Here is a 19,343-nt window from a genome sequence, read left to right as displayed (position 1 = left end):
AAACTTTAGCAATATCTGCATTCATGGATTTTAAAAAAAATCTATCATAGCATAGGTATAAAAGGTGCCCGGCCTGCTTGCTTGCATAGGACTATCCAAGTGTACTTTTGGGGCTTTATAAAGCTAAGGTGAAAGCCCTAGGTAGATCTCAATCACAGGAATGGAACGAACTTCTTTTATTATTATTTTTTTGGCTGCTGCTAAGAGACAGCACTATATGAATTATTGTAATAGGCTCCTTCATTCTGCAAAATATTTAGAGCACAAAGCAAAATAATATAGTGAGCTTAGACTTAAAAAAAGAATAGAAAAATACACATTATATATTATGCCCACCAACGTCTCGTGCCTGAAACCTTTTGCTTCTTGGCCTCCAGTAACAAAGGCTGAGTGGTCTGATGCTTGGCCCCCTGTGTAAAGTATTCCTTCATAAAACCATCACCCTTCCCTTAATACAACTGGCAGTCCCCGCTCACATAAAACAGAAGAGTATGTTACCATGGAGACAAAGCCAACTCTCCCCTCCAGAATGGCTGTTTCTTTCAAGTCATAGCAGATATTACCAGAAAAATAACATGAGGTCCTCACAGAGATTGGCAGCCCCAAATCTGTATTCAGTAATTGTGTAGCTAAGAATGTTCACATTATTTTTTGATAGAGTAACAAAGACAAACATTGTACTGAAAGATAATCCTGAATAATCACTGTTTATAAATAAATCCCTATATCCATCTAAACAACCTGGAAAGTTTAATTTGTAATATGTTTTCTACCTCTACTTAGTGTTTTATTAATGGAGTGACCACTGTGCTTGACCTATTTGCTGAAATTCGGTAGAACTCCAGGAGACCATATGGATGACCAGATGGGTTGCTGTAATTTAATGTCATTATTCTGCGGATGAAGTAAGGGATAAACATAATTTGCATTCTTTTCCATCCTTCCTGCATACCTTTATTAGTTTCATTTTTAATTCAGACATCAAAAGGGAAGATAATACCTTGCTACCGAGGCTCAGATGCCAACTAATTACTACAAGAGACTCCAGTCCTGACATCACAGGCCAGGCCTCAGAACACACTCCACCTTACCCAGTGACCCCACCACAGTGATTAATAGGTTGCGTGCTAAGCCCTAATGAGTGTGTCAGATCTTAGATGTTCTCTAGGCTAACGTAATTAGCATTATGTTGAACAGAGTATTTCAGTTACTTGGTAGAGAGCCTCATTAAACTTCACACTAAACTATATGGCTTTTCACCTTGTGGTCTATGAATTTATTTTATAATCATCAACCTAAAAGGTCTGCATAAATAGAGATCTTTCAAATATTAAAGGATAATTTAAATATTTTTAAATCAATTATTGATCTTCTTCTACAACAGTGAATCCGTATGTTGGACATGAAGTGTTTTTCAGGCATGCTTGTTGAAATGCAAGTTTCTGGACTACACCAACAGAAATTCTGCTAAAAAGGGATTTGGGAGAAGACCCAAAACTCTGCATTTTTAATAAGAGACACAATTTAGAAGCAGAAAGTCTATGGACCTTACTTGAAAACATACTACCACTTTGGTAACAGGACCAATATCTGTGTCTTGGATTAATTGAGACTATCAGATTTTTTTTGTTCTAAATAGTTATTATGTTTCTGAAAAAAATTATCTGCCTCCACATAAGGGGGACTGTTTTTCATATTGAGATTATAGTTTTAAATGTACCAATGATTTCTTGTTAAAAGATTGAAAACAATTATCAAGGTAAGACACAGATATTATTTGCAATAAACCATGTAAGGTGTAATGAGTTATCCCTTAGCCAGTGGAAATGGCAAGTAATAACATTCTTACCCTACAGGCCATGCACCTGGGATTACTTTTCCACTTTCAAGGGAAAGACCACAGTGCAGCAGAATTTCTGCAATTACTGATTTTTCTCCATGGGCAGTAATGATAAAATGTCTTAGTTCTGATGACTAAGGATGCTAAGTAATATTTCAACTACTTGGTAGATCTCATCTAGATATTATCATCATCGATTACTGCATACTAAGTATTTTTCATGTATTTAGCATTTGTTTTCTTGAAACAACCAGAAAATCCCCATCGATTGTTAATAAAAACAGATTTTTTTCATCTATTATCCTAAACATTTTAAGGTATTTTCCCTCCTGGAACTGATAACTACTTACTTAACGAAGCTACCTTTTTTTTTTTTTTTTTTTAAGTAGGTTCCATCCTAGCATGGAGCCCAACACAGGCCTTGAACTCACGAACTTGATATCAAGACCTAATCAAGAGTTGGATGTCTAACCAACTGAACCACACAGGCACCCCAAACTATTGTTTTTTTTTTAATGAGCTTCAAAAGAGTTCTCTCTTGTGCTTTTTATTTATTTATTGAGAGAGCATGCACACACACACGAACAGAGGGAAGAAGCAGAGGGAAAAAGATAAGCAGACTCTGAACTGAGTGCAGAGCCCAATGCAGGGCTCCATTTTATGACCCTGGGATCATGACCTCAGCTGAAATCAATAGTCAGACACTTAAATGAGGACCAAGGTGCCCCTCATTTGTGTGTTTTTTTTTTTTTAACATGCATACTGGGGGCACCTGGATGGCTCAGATGGTTAGGCATCTCCCTTCAGCTCAGGGTGTGACCCTCCTGGGATCAAGTCCCACATCGGGCTCCCTGCAGGGAGCCTCCTTCTCCCTCTGCCTGTATCTCTGCCTCTCTGTGAAATCCCACATGATCTTCCATGCTGTTTGTGTTCATGCTCTGTGTAGCCAAGCAGAGCAGATTTTGGAAACACCACAAAGTTTCAGGTGGCGGCTTAGGAACGAGATGAAACATTGCTTGAGCAATAAGTAAACTTGTATTCCTTTGAGGTACTGGGGCTTTGAGGTTATTTGCTTAAAACTAATAAAGTCAAGACTTGCCTTAACAAAAAGTTATACAAATTTCTGTCTTGCTTATGAGTTTGTCAACTACCTATTCAATAAAAAACTATGACTGTATAGTTCAAATTCAGTAGACTTTTATGAATTCACTAGAGTAATCTGTTTCAATTGTATTTAAGAATGGGGGAAAACTATGTATCTTAACATTAGCATATTTTGGAGCTCAGGACACTATTAAAAAACATATAATCCCTGCAATAAAGGAACAAAACTAGGTACTTAGTGTCTATTGTTTCTATAGTCATCAGAAATAATACAGTTAGAATCCTTAAAGCAACTGTCCAAGGAGATATTCAGTGTTTTAGAAGCAGAATTTTTCACTGATACACTAAAATAGCATTTTAAAGATAACTTTTGGTAGTGAAACAAAAATGCAGCAATTTAACCTAACTAAAAAGGTAAGGGAGACATACTGGATTTTTAAAATTTTATTTATTTATTCATGAGAGAGAGAGAGGCAGCGACACAGACAGAGGGAGAAGCAGACTTCCCATGGGGAGCCCGATGTGGGACTCAATCCCGGGACCCCGGGATCACGCCCTGAGCAGAAGGCAGGTGCTCAACCACTGAGCCACCCAGGCGTCCCGAGACATACTGGATTAATGTAAAATCACTGACACATACAAAGTGGAAAACACATACCAATATGCACTCACATGAGTATGCACACACAAAGAGGATCATTAGAGGATCAAATTTTCACCTTGGTAGTACAATAAAGAGACAATATCCTATAGAAAAATTATTATGTCATTGACAAATGACCTTGGTAGGGGTAGCGCCTGAATCACGTCAGTAGAAGGCCTGGCCTAGATCTGGCTCTATCACTTTCTAGAGGTAAAGAGGAAGATATGAGAAAGGCAGAAGAGCTCAGAGACTCAATGTTTGGAGTCTCAATTTCTATCTGCCGCTAATGAGATGTTGGTCTTGGAAAACTATTTTATGTCTCTATTTCCTGTTATAGAATGGAGAAAGAATAATACTTATCTCACACACTGCTAAGAGGATTAAATCATGTGACACATAGAGATAGCATTTAGAGAGGCCTTAGCTGAAAGTAAATACTAACAAATATTGGATATCATTGCTAATGGTATATCCATGTCACTACGAGTCATATCACCCTCAACTATAAGGTAAGAAATTGTGCCAGGTGATTTGTAGGATTTCTTTCAGTGCTTATATTCTGAGTCTACATCTGTCTCCTAAAGTCAAATATCCAGTTGAAAAATAAAAATTCTAAAACCAAAATATTTTAGATAATGACTTAAAAAATGTAGAGACCAACGGGTCTGCTGTTGAGATGGATTTAAGGAAAATAAGTGACATAATAATGCACTATAATTCCATTTCTTTAAACATTCAGAAGTGATATGGTTCTTTGATTTGTTAAGCCACATGAATCTTACCCTCATTTGAACATCGAATGTAACAAGATAATAGTCAGGTGACTATTTACATTTTAAAATGTCATATTTAGGGGTGCCTGGGTGGCTCAGTCAGTTAAGTGTCCAACTCCTGACTTTGGTTCAGGTCATGATCTCAGTTGTGGGATGGAGCCCCATGTCAGGCTCTGCCTCAGCGAAGAGTCGGATGGACATTCTCTCTCCCTTTCCATCTTCCTCTACCTCTTGCCTCCCCCTAACTCTCAAAATAAGTGAATGTTTTTTGAAAATGTCATATTTAATGAGTACTACAGAGATAAGGACTTATTTTCATCACAAGAACTTGAATGGATCTAAAATGTACATCAATTTTTGCAGCTGAAGGTGAAAGTACTTCATAGGCTTACAGATTCAGCAACTGGAGTTTCTTTCTCATTAAGAAGAAAGCATTTCTACCAACCGTAACAATGGTAGGAAATGATGCTAACACTATGGTATAGACTTTATGCCAGATTAAAGCGAATCATGCCTCCCTTGGAAATTCCATAATTTAAGTAAAGTAAACGTCAAACATTAAGGTAACCATAAGTTAAATAAATGTTATTTTGTTCAGAGAAATCCTCATTCATTCATTCATTTAGTAATACTAAAAAATGAAGTGAATAGCTCAAGATGCTGCTGAGTCAATAAAATTATTAAAAATTCATTTGGAATTATATTTTTGGTTGGTTTTAAGTGACTATAATACAAAAACATTCCTGCATTGTATCTTTTCTTACCGTTTCTTTAATAAATGGGATGAGAGGGCAAAAAAACAAAATAAAACAAAACAAAACAAAAACAGAGCTTTAACATACGGAGACATTACATGTAAAACACTGGCATGGAAGGATTGCTTTCCTTTTTTTTTTTTTAATTTTTGATAGTCACAGAGAGAGAGAGAGAGGCAGAGACACAGGCAGAGGGAGAAGCAGGCTCCATGCACCAGGAGCCTGATGTGGGATTCGATCCCGGGTCTCCAGGATCGCGCCCTGGGCCAAAGGCAGGCGCCAAACCGCTGCGCCACCCAGGGATCCCCTGGAAGGATTGTTTTCTTAATCTATAATTCCATTTATTCCCAGAAACCTTACCTCCTGCATACATAACAGCCAGCATAATGGATGATATCCAGGCTATTTCACTATAGGAAGTGTTGAATATTTGCTGAATTTCTTTGAAGAACACTGTGACAGCTTTGGGGAATGCGTATGAAAATCCAATGGAGATAAAAGATGCTGCAACTACCACCCAGCCCCAGCCTCCATCAGGAGGTGGATGTAGTGGGGCACCTACTGGTGGTGGCATTTCTGCTCCTCTCTTTGAAATTCAAGTAACCTATTAAAAAAAAATGAAATAACAGTTTAAACTATATTTCCATTTTCAGATATTACTCTTGATAGTCAGTCACCAAAATAGCATTTTCTGGTTATAAGTATATAATTTCTCATGAATATTTTTAATACTCTTATATTCGAAAATTAACAAAAAAAGTGGATTGAGATATGTAACTTTGTTATGGGCTAAACATTGAGAGCATTTAATTTGTTATGGAAATAAAAACTACTCAAAAATTACTCAAAGAATTCAAATCCGTACTAAAGTACCAACCTAAAAATAAAAGCTATCTCAATCTGAATTCTAAGCATAATAAAAATGGAGCTGTCATTACTTAAAAACAGAATACTTTCTTAATTCAAAAATATTTAAGATTTTCTTTACAAAGGTTAAAAAGGACCATGTATTAAATCCGGTTGATTTTAAAGAATTAAATAGTAGGTTTTTTAATTTTTAGAAATATTAGATTATTAGAAGCATTTTAGAAATTTTCTACTTTTAATAATTGAGAATACTTAAAAATATTTCAGCATGGACCTATTTTCTAGACTTGTAGCATTAGGAGTTATATGGCTTTAATGAATTAATTTTGCTACACTTCTCAAAATGGTGCTACTTATTATTTAATGAATGATATATTTTATATACTTTTCATAGTGATAAAATCACTAAAAGTGATAAACAAATAGGTGGTATGTTATTGTTTGTTAAAAGACAGGACTTTCTCTTTGGATGTGCCTAGGAACACTTATGCTAGCTTTACGGTATAGAGCACTACATACTCTCCTGTGGAAGAAATGATCACATATAGATTCACATAACTGAAGTTAAATTAAAAACATCTGGTTCCCTAACATCATTGTTTCTTTGTTGAATAATGCTATTTGCCTAGCTCTTAGCTGTGTTGTCAACATTTCTCAATATCTTCTTACTACTCTCATTTTATTTGTGAACATGTTCCACTTGAAATGTAGAGGAAAATGAAACCATTTTCTATTGGTAAAATAATATTGGAAGTAGGGCAGCCCTGGTGGCGCAGCGGTTTAGCACCGCCTTCAACCCAGGGTGTGATCCTGGGGTCCCAGGATTGAGTCCCACGTCAGGCTCCCTGCATGGAGCCTGCTTCTCCCTCTGCCTATGTCTCTGCCTCTCTCTCTCTCTCTCTGTGTGTCTGTCATGAATAAATAAATAAATAAAATCCTTAAAAATATTGGAGGTAAGTTAATAAAAACTAATTTTGCCACATGTTTTTGGAAAACCCACCAAAAAACTAAATAGATATTTCTGAAAAAACAGAGATGGGTTTAATTTTTGTTTACTGTCAAATTATATCAAACATATTTTCAGTGATCTTCTATATGTACTTTTTAGATGGAAATATTCTGTATATTAAACTTTTCTAATTGGTCCATAGTTATTGAAAGGACTTGATTTCAAAAATTCATATAGGTAAATAATAAAAATGAAACTTAAAATAGTTAGAGCAGTTCTCTGCAATTTTCCTGTTTGCATAAAAGAACTTGTCTTTCATTATTATTTCATGAGTTTAAACTATTGTAACTTTTATCACATCTACTATTGTAAACACTTAGAAATATAACTGGATGATTTGTTTTTCAGTCACTTCAAAACCACATTTCTAAATAATCTTAAATACATTATTTAAATATTATTATATCAATATGAATATTGAAATTTACTAATATCCCAATCATGTTATAAATATGAGTAGTGAAATTTACTAATGAGCTAGGTTGATGTGATTTCTATTGTATAGACAGGAATCTATGCTCATAGAAAACTGAAGGGCCTTAAAAAAGAAGATTATATGATTGGGCTATTTTTTCTCCATAATCCTCCTTTTTTGTATTGTTAGTTTTTCACCAGTTTATCTCTGTATGTGATTTTTTATGTGTTTTCAGCATATTTGCTTGATTTTAATTATAATTGCATACTCCAGGCTTAGAGTCACTATTCATACCAATTTACTTACTTATCTCTTAGCTATTTAGTTTTTTTCCACATAAATTGGTATCTTATGATCTCTTACCTAAATCATTATGGAGTGGACCCTACCCAATTAACCTTGGAAAAATTACACTTCCAAGATTACCATCTGTTCATTATTAAACAACTCTTGGGTTGATCAATAGTCAAGATCCAATTCATACATACTCACTGGTCTCATGTTATCTTTCTGTGCACAAGTCTAATATTCTTCACAACTCATAGCTGTTATGTCTTTTTCCTTTTGTTTATGGAAATAATCAAGACAAACAGGAATTAAAAGTGTAATTTTACCTGTTGATAGATGCCAACTTGAACAGATTTTTTTGGATTATCTGTGGAACTTTCGAGCCTAGTCACTATTCCTTGAAGTGGTATGTGAAGACAATGCCAAGGGAGAGAGGTAGAACAGACTCTCAATTACCTAGAGAAATGAAAAACACCAAAGGTTACATGTATAATTGAGTTCCATAAGCTTCATTAGAGCTGCTAGTTTTTATTCATCCCAGGATATTGTAACCATATTTTAATAATTAGCAAAATTTCTTTGTCAATCCATTGATAGAACTCCTAATGTATGAACAAAATGATCAAACATATATGCATGAGAAAAAAATTATAAGTATAAAATGAAGAAATAGGTTTTTTAAAAAAATAACATTAGATTGCATATCTACCATTATGAGAAGGAAATTTATTGGCATTCACTTGCTGGCACTCAATTTCCTATACTCATTTAGATAATTTACTCTAAAATTCATTTAAAGATATTATCCATTGACAATGGAAACAAAGTTTAAAAGAGAATTATTGGAAATATTATCAGTAACATATATGTCTCACAATTAGATTGATCATGAAAAGGACTAAAAGTATTTTAGGGATCCTCTGATTTAGAATCAAAACTTCCTAATCAGATCTGGGTGACAGACCAATAGGCTAAAATTCCATAATACATCAAATACTTTTATTTCAACGTAATCTTGTGCTGAATATATAGAAGCTAGTACTCAGAGTTTAATTTGTTGAGGTTGGACATTCCTTTGCCTAAATTAAAGTTGACAAAAAGTCAACTCTTTGAATTAAATAACCAGTTGCCTGCTTCGCGTGCAGGGCCATGTTTCCTAAAGTGTGGAAGGAGAGCAACAGAGCCACCAGGCCAAATGAGATTTGTATGAGAGGATGAGGAAAGCCTATGATCCAGCTGCCAAGTCAGTGAGAAACTGAGGGTGGGGACTAGAATGAAGATTAGTCAGGGAACTATAAAGTCACGAATAAAATCTGAGAAATGGAGAAGGCTGAATTAAAGTTTTTTAAAAAATATTTTATTCATTTATTTTAGAGAGAGAGAGTATGAGCAGGGGGATGGGCAAAGGGAGAAAATCTCAAGCAGACTCTCTGCTGAGTGCAGAGCCTGCCTCGGGGCTCCATCCCAGGACCCTGAGATCCACTGTCAGACATTTAACCAACTGAGCTGCCCAGGTACCCCTGAAATTAAAGTTTTAACTTCTGCTCGGAATAAAGAGTTTACGTTAAAAGGTCTGGGGTAACAGCGTGAGAAGAAACATCTATTCTGGTCTTACCAGGAGCCGTGGTAACTTCAGAGTTGGCAGCCCCATCTTACTACCAGCCCACTCAAGTGCAGAAAACCCTTTTCATATTTTGAAGAAATACATTTCTGTCAGTTTCCTCTGGCAGAGACAGCTGCCCTGAGTTCAGGGCAAAGCCTCAGAGGAAAGCCTGAGGCATTTCTGAAAATTGGGCTCTGACCTTTCAGTCTATGCTTAATTATCATCATGCTTTATGGAGGTCAGCATGGAGGCCACAACAAGAGATCTTGACAAGTCCACATTCTAAATGCTCTCCAACATTTCTACAAACCTTTCAGTGCTTTAACCTAACTGCTAGCCTATTTTCTTACAGAAAGATCAACCCATATCCATGGCTTTTTTCAACAAATTGGCAAAAGATCCAGGAAGCTATAACTTCCTGCTTGGTAGTTATATTAATCTATTTTACATCCTCTTCTCTACATCTATTAAAGTATCCTATTTTAATACATGCTTATGCAAATATATTCATATGATCCATATATTGGTCTTTAGCTTTAAAAATGAAAAGCAGTCCTTTAGAATTGTGTGTTACACTAAAAAAAAACAGGAGATCAACAATCTTTTTTTCTAAAGATTTTTATTTGAGAGAGAGAGAGAGAGAGAACACGAATGGGGAATGGGGAGGGGGAGCAGAGGGAGAGGGAGAAGCAGCCTCTCCACTGAGCAAGAAGCCCAACATGGTGCTCAATCCCAGGCCCCAAAATCATGACCTGAGCTGAAGGCAGATGTTTAGAAAACTGAGCCACCCAGGCACCCCGAGATCAACAATTCCTCAGAATATGGGAAGACTTTCATTTAATTTGGGAATGCAACTATTTTGGAGATTGCGTTCTAAAGTCCAAGGAGGCACAAAGTTTATTCGCCCCTACAAAAGCCGTGTTAATTACTATAGCTAGAAGTTGGACTAGGCTCTCAGCTAATTTGGTTTCTTAGCAGTTCACATATACGCCACTTGCTTCATGATGACTTTTACTTATAACAGGTTGCATGAAAAAAAGATGCTTAACTTTTTTCCAAAAATTCAATTAATTATCATAATCCCATGAATGAAGAAGTAGTTTTTTTAGTCACATTTAGAGATATGGGCATAAAGAATCAAAGGTACAAAGTGATTTTTCCAAAGTGCAATGTCCAATAAGTGATTAAATTGGTATCAAGACTAGTATTTTTGTTAGGCGTATTGTTACTGATTCTACTTTGACACAGAACCTCAGAGGCTGCTCTTTCTGCTCACAAATATACTTCTTCAGTTTTATTTTCAATGGTGAATTTCCAAATTTAAGTTCTTGCACATTATCCTTGCCTGTCTTGTCAACTGGAATTCAAATATTTGATGTTTGTAATTCTAAACCTCAACTATCCTTCAAAAAGTCTTTAGAAATTCATCATTATTTCAGCTTATTTACATCTACCCTGTCTATAATGTTTTTGAGTATATAGACTACAATATACCATTGTCATTGACAAAAGGGTGGCTTAATAACTACTAAAAACATTTGTCTATTTCAAGTGTTTTTTAAAAAAAAAAATATGTGGTCGGATGTGCTGAAGCCCCAAATCCTGCCTTGCCTTCTAGAGATAATCTGAAAGGAAGACATAGGACAAAGACAATAAAACTATCAGTGATGATCAATGGTTAAACTCTAGTGTTACATTTAAAGTCTTTTTTCATTTAGTTGTACAGAATATCAGAATTTCCTTTATATACTTTGTGAATATTTCTTCAACTACCCAAATCTAAATCAGGATGAATCAATTTTATGAACCCTTATCAATAGTCTATGCCATCCAGAAGTCTACTGTTTCAAAATACAGTCCAGAAATAACGTACTCAGCAGTCTAAGTCCCAAATTAAATCAATGGATGTTAGGAGACTATTGACTTCACTATAAATTAATCTAGATAGCCTAGAGATAAAGCATGACTTGTTCTTCACATCCTACCTATAAAGTGGCTGTGTTTTCACCTAAAGGAATTACTATGTTCCTTAAAGAATAATGAACTAGTCTTTAAGATTTCTATGTGTTTTTTTCTTATACAAAAAGATAGAGTAGTGTCAAATTAATGTGCAATGTTTAAGTTTACATGACAACTCGCCCAATCCTCCAACAGGAATTAAACTGAACCAACTCTCTTTTCCAACAGGTAATTGAATTAAAATTGGAATCTATTCCAGAGAGGTTCTTTTACTCTTCCAGATGGACCATCTTTTAAATCCTATAGACTGATTTACTTTGACAACTAGACAAGAGACATATCAATAGTGCATGGCCCACAAAATGTCAGTAACACAAAACCTATTTTTAGATGTGAACCACTGCTGTAGTTAAAAGGACTCTGACAATGCTAATTGATAATAAGTCAAATTAACTAAAGATGTTTTGATAATGGGCAAATTAAAAAAAAATAATATGTCAGCACATAATTATTTATAAGGAATTGGAAATGGACATCCCACACCAACCAATTCTTGATTTCTAATACTATGTTTTAAGAATTGTGTAAAAACAGTTGCAGTGGGCAGAGTAGTGGCCCTGAAAAAGATATGTCCATGTCCTAATCCCTAGAACCTGCAATATATCTTATATGGTTGCAGAAACTGAGTGTTCACATTCCCTCAAAATTCATATGTTGATACCCAATCCCCAGCTCTGATGGTATTTGAAGGTAGGACCTTTAGAAGGCAATTAGGTCAGCGGGATGAAGCCCTCATAAATAAGATTAGTGCCCTTATAAATGAGGCCCCAGGGAGCAAGGTTGCTCCCTCTGCCAAGTGAAGACACAGTGAAGAATGGCTGTTTGTGGACCAGGAAAGGGTCCTCACCAGACACTGAATCTGCTGGCACCTTGAACTTAGACTTCCCAGCCTCCACAACTGTAAGAAATGAATTTCTGTTATTTATAAGCCACCTAGTGTATGGTATTTTGTTACAGCAACCCTATCAGACTAAGATAAAAAATTGATACTGGGAGTGGGATGCTGTCATAACAAACACCTAAAAACGTGAAAGTGGCTTTGGAACTGGGTAGTGGGGAGAAGCTGGGCCAATTTTGGGGTGCACGTGAAGAAAGGCTATTACCATAAATGGATTAAGGGTGATTCTAGTGACAGCCAATTAAGAAAAGAGGAGACTGTAAAGAAAGCCCAAGTCTTCTCCAAGAATATCAGAGTTAATCCTGAACAGAATGTTAGTAGAAATATGGGAGGTAAAGGTGATTCTGATGAGGTCTGATGGAAATCAGGCACATGCTATCATTAGACAATGAGGCAAAGGTGACCCTTGCCATAAAGTGGCTAAGAACTGTGTTCATCTTCTAGCTCTACTGTAGAACTTGTGAGTGATGAAATCGGATATTTAGCTGAAGTTATTTCTAAGTGTTGAAGGAGTGGCCTTTTTATAGTAAAATTACTTTTTATAGTAAAATGCCAGAAGAAAGAAATGATTTAAAGGCAGAACTGTTAATCAGAAAAGAAGCAGAATTTAAGATTTGGAGAACTCTCAGCCAATCCATACTGAAGAGAATGAGAAAGTGTGGTCAGAAGAGAACACTAAAAGTGTGGGCAAAACACTTTGATAAAATTAGTCAGCCACCTCAACAGGAACATGAGCTACTGTTGAAGACAAAGAAGAGTCTCCTCAAAAACAATTCAGAAATCATCAGGGCGGCCCTTTCCATCACAGGTCCACAGTGCAGAGTGGTTTTAAAGGTGGGGCTGCCCGAAGGTGGTTTCATGTAAGTGAGACCTTGGGACATGCTGCCCAGTGCTACCTCACATCATGGGCTCTGCTCTCTGCACTCCAGAACTGAGCTCGTTGGCTGCCCCTGGTGCAGTTCTAGAGGACACAGGAGGTAAACTTTGGTGGTTTCCATACTCCTCTACCATCTTTGTCAGTGTGCAGAATGCAAGAGCCATGGGAGCATGGCTGCCTCCACCTAGATTCCAGAAGATGCCTGAAAGAGTCGCAGCATCAGGATCCTAGTAAGGAGAGTCATGGATATAGAACGCCATCCTACTGGGGCAGAGCCCAGGCGAAATACTACTACAGGGATAGGGCTATGGCAGGGACCCCTAGTGAGGGTGATGTACAAAGGAGCCCTGGGCAACGGGCTGTGTGCGGGAACACTGAGATGTTCACTCTGACCTGTGAGAGCGGCAAAAATGAGATCATAGCCCCAGTGGGTCCAGAAGGCAGAGAATCTAGTGAAAAAAAGATTATTCTTGATCCTTAAGATTTAATGTTGTTTGCTCTGAAGATTTAATACTGGGTTTTGGATTTACTTGGAATCCCTTCTTTCTTTTTTCCAATTTTTCCCTTTTGGAATGGGAATATCTATCCTACATCTATCTCGCCATTATATTTTGGAAGATTTCACAGGTTCATAGCTGGAGAAGATTTGCCTCTGGATGATTCATACCTTGAGTCACACCTATATTTGATTTTAATATTTAGATGATACAGTAGACTTTTGAGTCTATGCTATATCCTCCCCAAATTCATCTAACCTAATCCCCAATATGATATTTGGAGATGCGGCCTGTTGGAGGTAATTAGGTTATGAGGATGGAGCCCTCATGAGTGAGATCAATGTCCTCATGAAAGAGGCCCATGAGATTTCTTTCACCCTTTCTGCCATGAGAGGGCACAAAAAGACGGCCATTTATGAATCAGGATGCTGGTTCTCACCAGACACAGAATCTACTGGCACCTTAATCTTGGGCTTCCCAGCCTCCAGAAAGCCACACAGCCTATGGTATTTTGCTACAGCAGCCCCAACAGACTAAGGCTTCTAGCAAAGTATGTGACTGAGTTAATGATCTTGAAAGAGGAGCTTGATCCTAAACTATCCAGGTGGTCCCTAAAGGCAATCACAGGTAGTTTATAAGAGAGAGGAAAAGACAGACACACACAACCTACAGAATGGGAGAAGATATTTGCAAATGACACATCAGATAAAAGGTTAGTATCCAAGATCTATAAAGAACTTATTAAACTCAACACCAAAGAAACAAACAATCCAATCCTGAAATGGGCAAAAGACATGAACAGAAATCTCACAGAGGAAGACACAGACATGGCCAACAAGCACATGAGAAAATGCTCTGCATCACTTGCCATCAGGGAAATACAAATCAAATCCACAATGAGATCTCACCTCACACCAGTGAGAATGGGGAAAATTAACAAGGCAGGAAACCACAAATGTTGGAGAGGATGCGGAGAAAAGGGAACCCTCTTACACTGTTGGTGGGAATGTGAACTGGTGCAGCCACTTGGAAAACTGTGTGGAGGTTCCTCAAAGAGTTAAAAATAGACCTGCCCTACGACCCAGCAATTGCACTGCTGGGGATTTACCCCAAAGATGCAGATGCAGTGAAATGCCAGGACACCTGCCCCCCGATGTCTATAGCAGCAATGTCCACAATAGCCAAACTGTGGAAGGAGCCTCGGTGTCCATCGAAAGATGGTGGATAAAGAAGATGTGGTCTATGTATACAATGGAATATTCCTCAGCCATCAGAAGAGATAAATACTCACCATTTGCTTTAATGTGGATGGAACTGGAGGGTATGATGCTGAGTGAAGTAAGTCAGTCGGAGAAGGACAAACATTATATGGTCTCATTCATTTGGGGAATATAAAAATTAGTGAAAGGAATAAAAGGGAAAGGAGAGAAAATGAGTGAAAATATCAGTGAGGGTGACAAAACATGAGAGATTTCTAACTCTGGGAAACAAACAAGGGGTGGTAGAAGGGGAAGTGGGCGGGGGGCGGTTGGGGTGACTGGGTGACAGGAACTGAGGGGAGCACTTGGCAGGATGAGCACTGGATGTTATGCTATATGTTGGCAAACTGAACTCCAATAAAAAAAAATTTAAAAACATGAAAAAAAATAAAGACAGACGCACAAAAAAACACAGAGAGGAGGCACAGATATGAAAATGGAAGCCATGCATCCACAAGCCAGTCTTCTACATACACGTGAGAAGCTATTAGTAGCTGGTGACTTTGGAAAAGGGTGATGTGTAATTCATATATTTTTGAAAATGTTTAAATATATAATGAGTGTATCTTAGTTTTCTATTAATCTTTACAAAAATCGCCAAACACAAAACTTTAGTATGCAAAGATATATTTCCTTATATATTAATTTGGTTGTGAGTTGTAGCAGATGGTTCTGTTTGTGTTACATATAGACTGTTCATGTCCTTTTGTTTCTAATGCTTTTTTCCTGTTAGCCAAATTTTAACCATACTACAGTAAAAAGAAATTGGCCTCTGTTTATGGATCTTACCTAGTAGTTCTCATGGTGTGGCTCCTGGTTGAGTAGCATACGCATTACATAGTAACTTGTTAGACAACTGAATTCTAGGGCACCAACTCAGATCCGCTGGATGAAAACTTTGTGAGTGAGACCCAGCAAGCTACATTCAGTAAATCCCCCGGGTGATTTTGAATGTTTGAAAATTGCTTGTCAGACTCTTTCTCTAACACACCTGCAAGAGTTGGTTGTAATTATTGTAGTGAACTATCTGTAGTTCTTGAGCCATCATGATGTCCCACCACTGCACAGCACATCTGCTATTTATTCCACTATTTCACCACTATCTTCCTCTATCTGACTAACTCCTGTCTATAATTTAAGGTATAGATAGATATCAGCTCCCTTATCTGTGTCTGACTATAATCCCAATCCTAACTCCCTGTGCATAATATTCCATAATATGTATGTCACATAACATATATATCAGTTCCTTGGCACCATCCCCTATTCTCCAGGGTAAACTCTATCTTATTTGATTTTATTCTCAGAACTTGGTAGGTGTTCAATAAATATCCTCAAAGGTGAAAGAGAGGGGATCCCTGGGTGGCTCAGCGGTTTAGCGCCTGCCTTTGGCCCAGGGCGCGATCCTGGAGTCTCGGGATCGAGTCCCACATCAGGCTCCTGGCATGGAGCCTGCTTCTCCCTCCTCCTGTGTCTCTGCCTCTCTCTCTCTTTCTATGTCTATCATAAATAAATAAATCTTTAAAAAAATTTTAAAAAAAAGGTGAAAGAGAAATGAGTGTCTTGGAAATAAGAATTTTTATTGCTTATGAATTAGCATACAGCTGTGCCATACAGAAAAAAAAGAAGTTAAACACCCTTGTGTTTGAAGTCAAAACTCTCTGAATGCAAACCTCTATCCCACTACATTCAAGATGTATTTAATTTCTTAGTTTCCACTACTGTAAAATGAGAATTTTAACAGTGACTATCGAACAAATGTGGTGATCAATTAAACATTCGATAAAGCTCTAGTAATTATTAGAATTATTTATCTAATAGCATTAACAGTATGCAATCTAGTTTGTTTAGATAAGAGGAATCAGCCCAAACTTGTAAATATATTTTCATGTCTAGAGAAAAACTTACCTATTTAGTATTTTAATAGTATTTTACCTATTAGCATGTGTAGTCTTCTCTCCTAGAGCCATAAAATACGTATGGCTCTGTAGGTAAGGACGATGGCAATAGATCAGTGTGGTTTTACTCTCTACTCCCTTTCCCTCAACAGGTTTTAAAGCCATAGAATCCTTTCTAGAAACAAAGTCTTACTCAGAATCCTAGTACCCAAACCCGCTACTCTGGTTTACTAGGGGGGAAGAGTGGGTAGTCAGTCATAAAGATCTTCCATCGCTATTATAATTCCCTGACTCCTTCCATGAAATGGTCCCTAAGATTCCTCTTAAGATGTTTAGAATTCCTTGGAGCATAGCTGGAAAGGCATTCCTATTATCTTTCTCACCTTTCATATTCAGTGACATTCTCTGGTCAACCTGGAATAAATGTAATTATAGCTTTCATTTTGCATTTCCATTTCGTCTTCAACAATTTTCTGGTGTTTCTTTCTTTGCTCAATTTGAAAAGAAGGTAGTTAACTGGCATTAGGGAAGGGGTGTTTAAAAAAATTGCTGGATTTTTCTAGGAAGATTACAGGGCCAGAGAATATCTTTCTTACTTTTCTATTAAGAAGCCCATTTTTTAAAAAATCAAGTAAAGAAAAAAATCCATTAAGATCTCCTGATACCAACTATGAGATTCAAAAATACGCTAAAATCCCCTAGAAGTGTCTTTAAAATACAATACCACTAGGGGCAGGATAAAGAAATAGTACCAAAGCAAGGTGAATCAACCTTCAGGCCAGAGGCATGAAGTAACAGGGTCTTCCAATTTACGGAGATAAGCTCCCCTGGTCTACTGATTCCTCTGCCCACCAAGTGGCTGAAAGTCCCTAAGAAACATTGCTCTTTTTAGTATCTTGAACATATCTGTTTCCATCTATGACATACATCTTTGTTACCCAATGTCTTATCAGCATAGTCTGATGATGCTATAAGCCCTGCCCCCTGTCTCCCTTGAGTAATCACGTTTAGAGCATGGGGAAATGAAAGACAACCTAATGCCCAAACTTGGGAAGTGGATGAACGTATTACTGTCATTCAATTGATAGACTGTTATACATACATTAAATGAGAATTACGAAAATTGTGTAATAACATGGGAAATATTTATGATATAACGTTCAGAGAAAATACGGTGATATGTATGTGTATGATAGTAAAATTCAAAATATCTGACAAAAGAGATGCATTAAAAAAAAAAGAAAAAAAAAAAAAAAGCACAGACAGGGTGCCTGAGTGGTTCAGAAGGTTAAGCATCTGACTCTTGGTCACAGTTCAGGTTTTGGTCTCAGGGTCGTGAGTCTAAGCCCTCGTTGGGCTCCATGCTGGCCATGGAGCCTACTAAAAAAAATACATAGGTCATAGTCTTAAGGTGAGGTTTGTAGGAAAAAAAAAAACATATATATATATATTTTTTAATTTAATTATACTAATTTGAAATAACTATTATTATAATATCTTAATATATAAAATGTTAGCTTAATCTTATACATTTAAGTATTTGCCCTAATTTTGAGGTTTATGTCTGCTTTAAAAAACAGGCTAATTTTAACTCATCTACAACCAATCCAAATATGATTATAGTAAGTAATACAGTGAAATTACAAGCTATATTTTTAAAGATCTTACCTCCATTTTTGTGTCCTTTTATCTTATTTTATATTGTTTTGTTTTTAGTTATACCTAAGTGAAATTAGGAAGCTTTTCTATAACTTGTAAAGAAGATACCCAGAGATGGTCTCCATGCATTGATTTAGATATAAATTACATTTGCTGATTACCAATTACCCATATAAATAACATTTACTGCTACCTCTTAAGTCACTGATTAAGACACCTGACACTTTGACATGTATTTTTTCTATTCTGTTTAGGAGCTATAGTCTCCATTTTGCAGATAATGAAACTGGAAATTCAATCCTGTTAAGTGTCTGGTTTTGAGTCTATCTGCAGCATTGGTTTCACCCTAGGACCAGGCTCTCATAGACTTAAGGACTGTACACTTCCTACCGTCTTGGTGTTACTCTGCAATCAGGAACTACTGGCAGTGTTCATATCACTGCTCTTCTCCCCCCTGCTATATTTGACCTGTTCCAATCCTTACGTTGCTTATAGTCACTTGCCTAGGTTCAGCTTGCCCATTTCAGCTATGTACTTCCCCCCAGAGACTTCAGTAGACATTCAATTGGTTGATAATTGCCAAAATAGGAAGAGGAAACAATAGCTAGATCCCACAGAAAATTACCATCCAGTGGATTTAGAAAAATAGTATCAGTAGTCAGGATTATAAAATTTAGAAAGGAAGTTCCTGTGGAACTCTCAGGAACCTAAAAAGGTTGTCAGATGCTTCTTCTACTATACATTTATGAATGAATTCAATTGACAATTTTATTTTTTATGCATAATTATCTGTCCTGGTCCACCCATCTTTGCCATGCTTCTCTGCAGACAAAATATATTCCCTTCCCACTAACTTAGGACATGCTTTGTCAATGGGATATAAATCAATCATGTTTGGACCATATCTGAGTCACCTTAAAATATATTTGAATGTTTTGA

General features: G+C 36.8%; 1 protein-coding gene across 13 annotated transcripts in view; it reads right to left on the bottom strand.

Annotated features, from left to right (window-relative positions):
• Positions 1–19,343, bottom strand: part of SLC16A7 (solute carrier family 16 member 7) — a 170,237-nt gene that overhangs the window by 68,481 nt on the left and 82,413 nt on the right. For 11 of the 13 annotated variants that reach the window (XM_025476778.3, XM_025476782.3, XM_049115106.1 and 8 more), the window contains 2 exons: positions 8,021–8,150; positions 5,476–5,719 (listed from right to left, as the gene is read on the bottom strand). In XM_025476778.3, coding sequence (XP_025332563.1) covers positions 5,476–5,689 — 214 coding nt within the window. In that variant the 5' untranslated portion in view covers positions 5,690–5,719; positions 8,021–8,150. Of the gene's footprint in view, positions 1–5,475; positions 5,720–8,020; positions 8,151–15,636; positions 15,834–17,497; positions 17,595–19,343 lie in introns of those variants that run through there. The other 2 variants (XM_025476786.3, XM_035721651.2) reach the window with 2 other exon arrangements.

The sequence above is a fragment of the Canis lupus genome, chromosome 10 (assembly GCF_003254725.2).
Source record: "Canis lupus dingo isolate Sandy chromosome 10, ASM325472v2, whole genome shotgun sequence".
In the NCBI taxonomy this organism is placed as follows: domain Eukaryota; kingdom Metazoa; phylum Chordata; class Mammalia; order Carnivora; family Canidae; genus Canis; species Canis lupus.
This window is presented reverse-complemented; position numbering and strand designations above follow the sequence as displayed.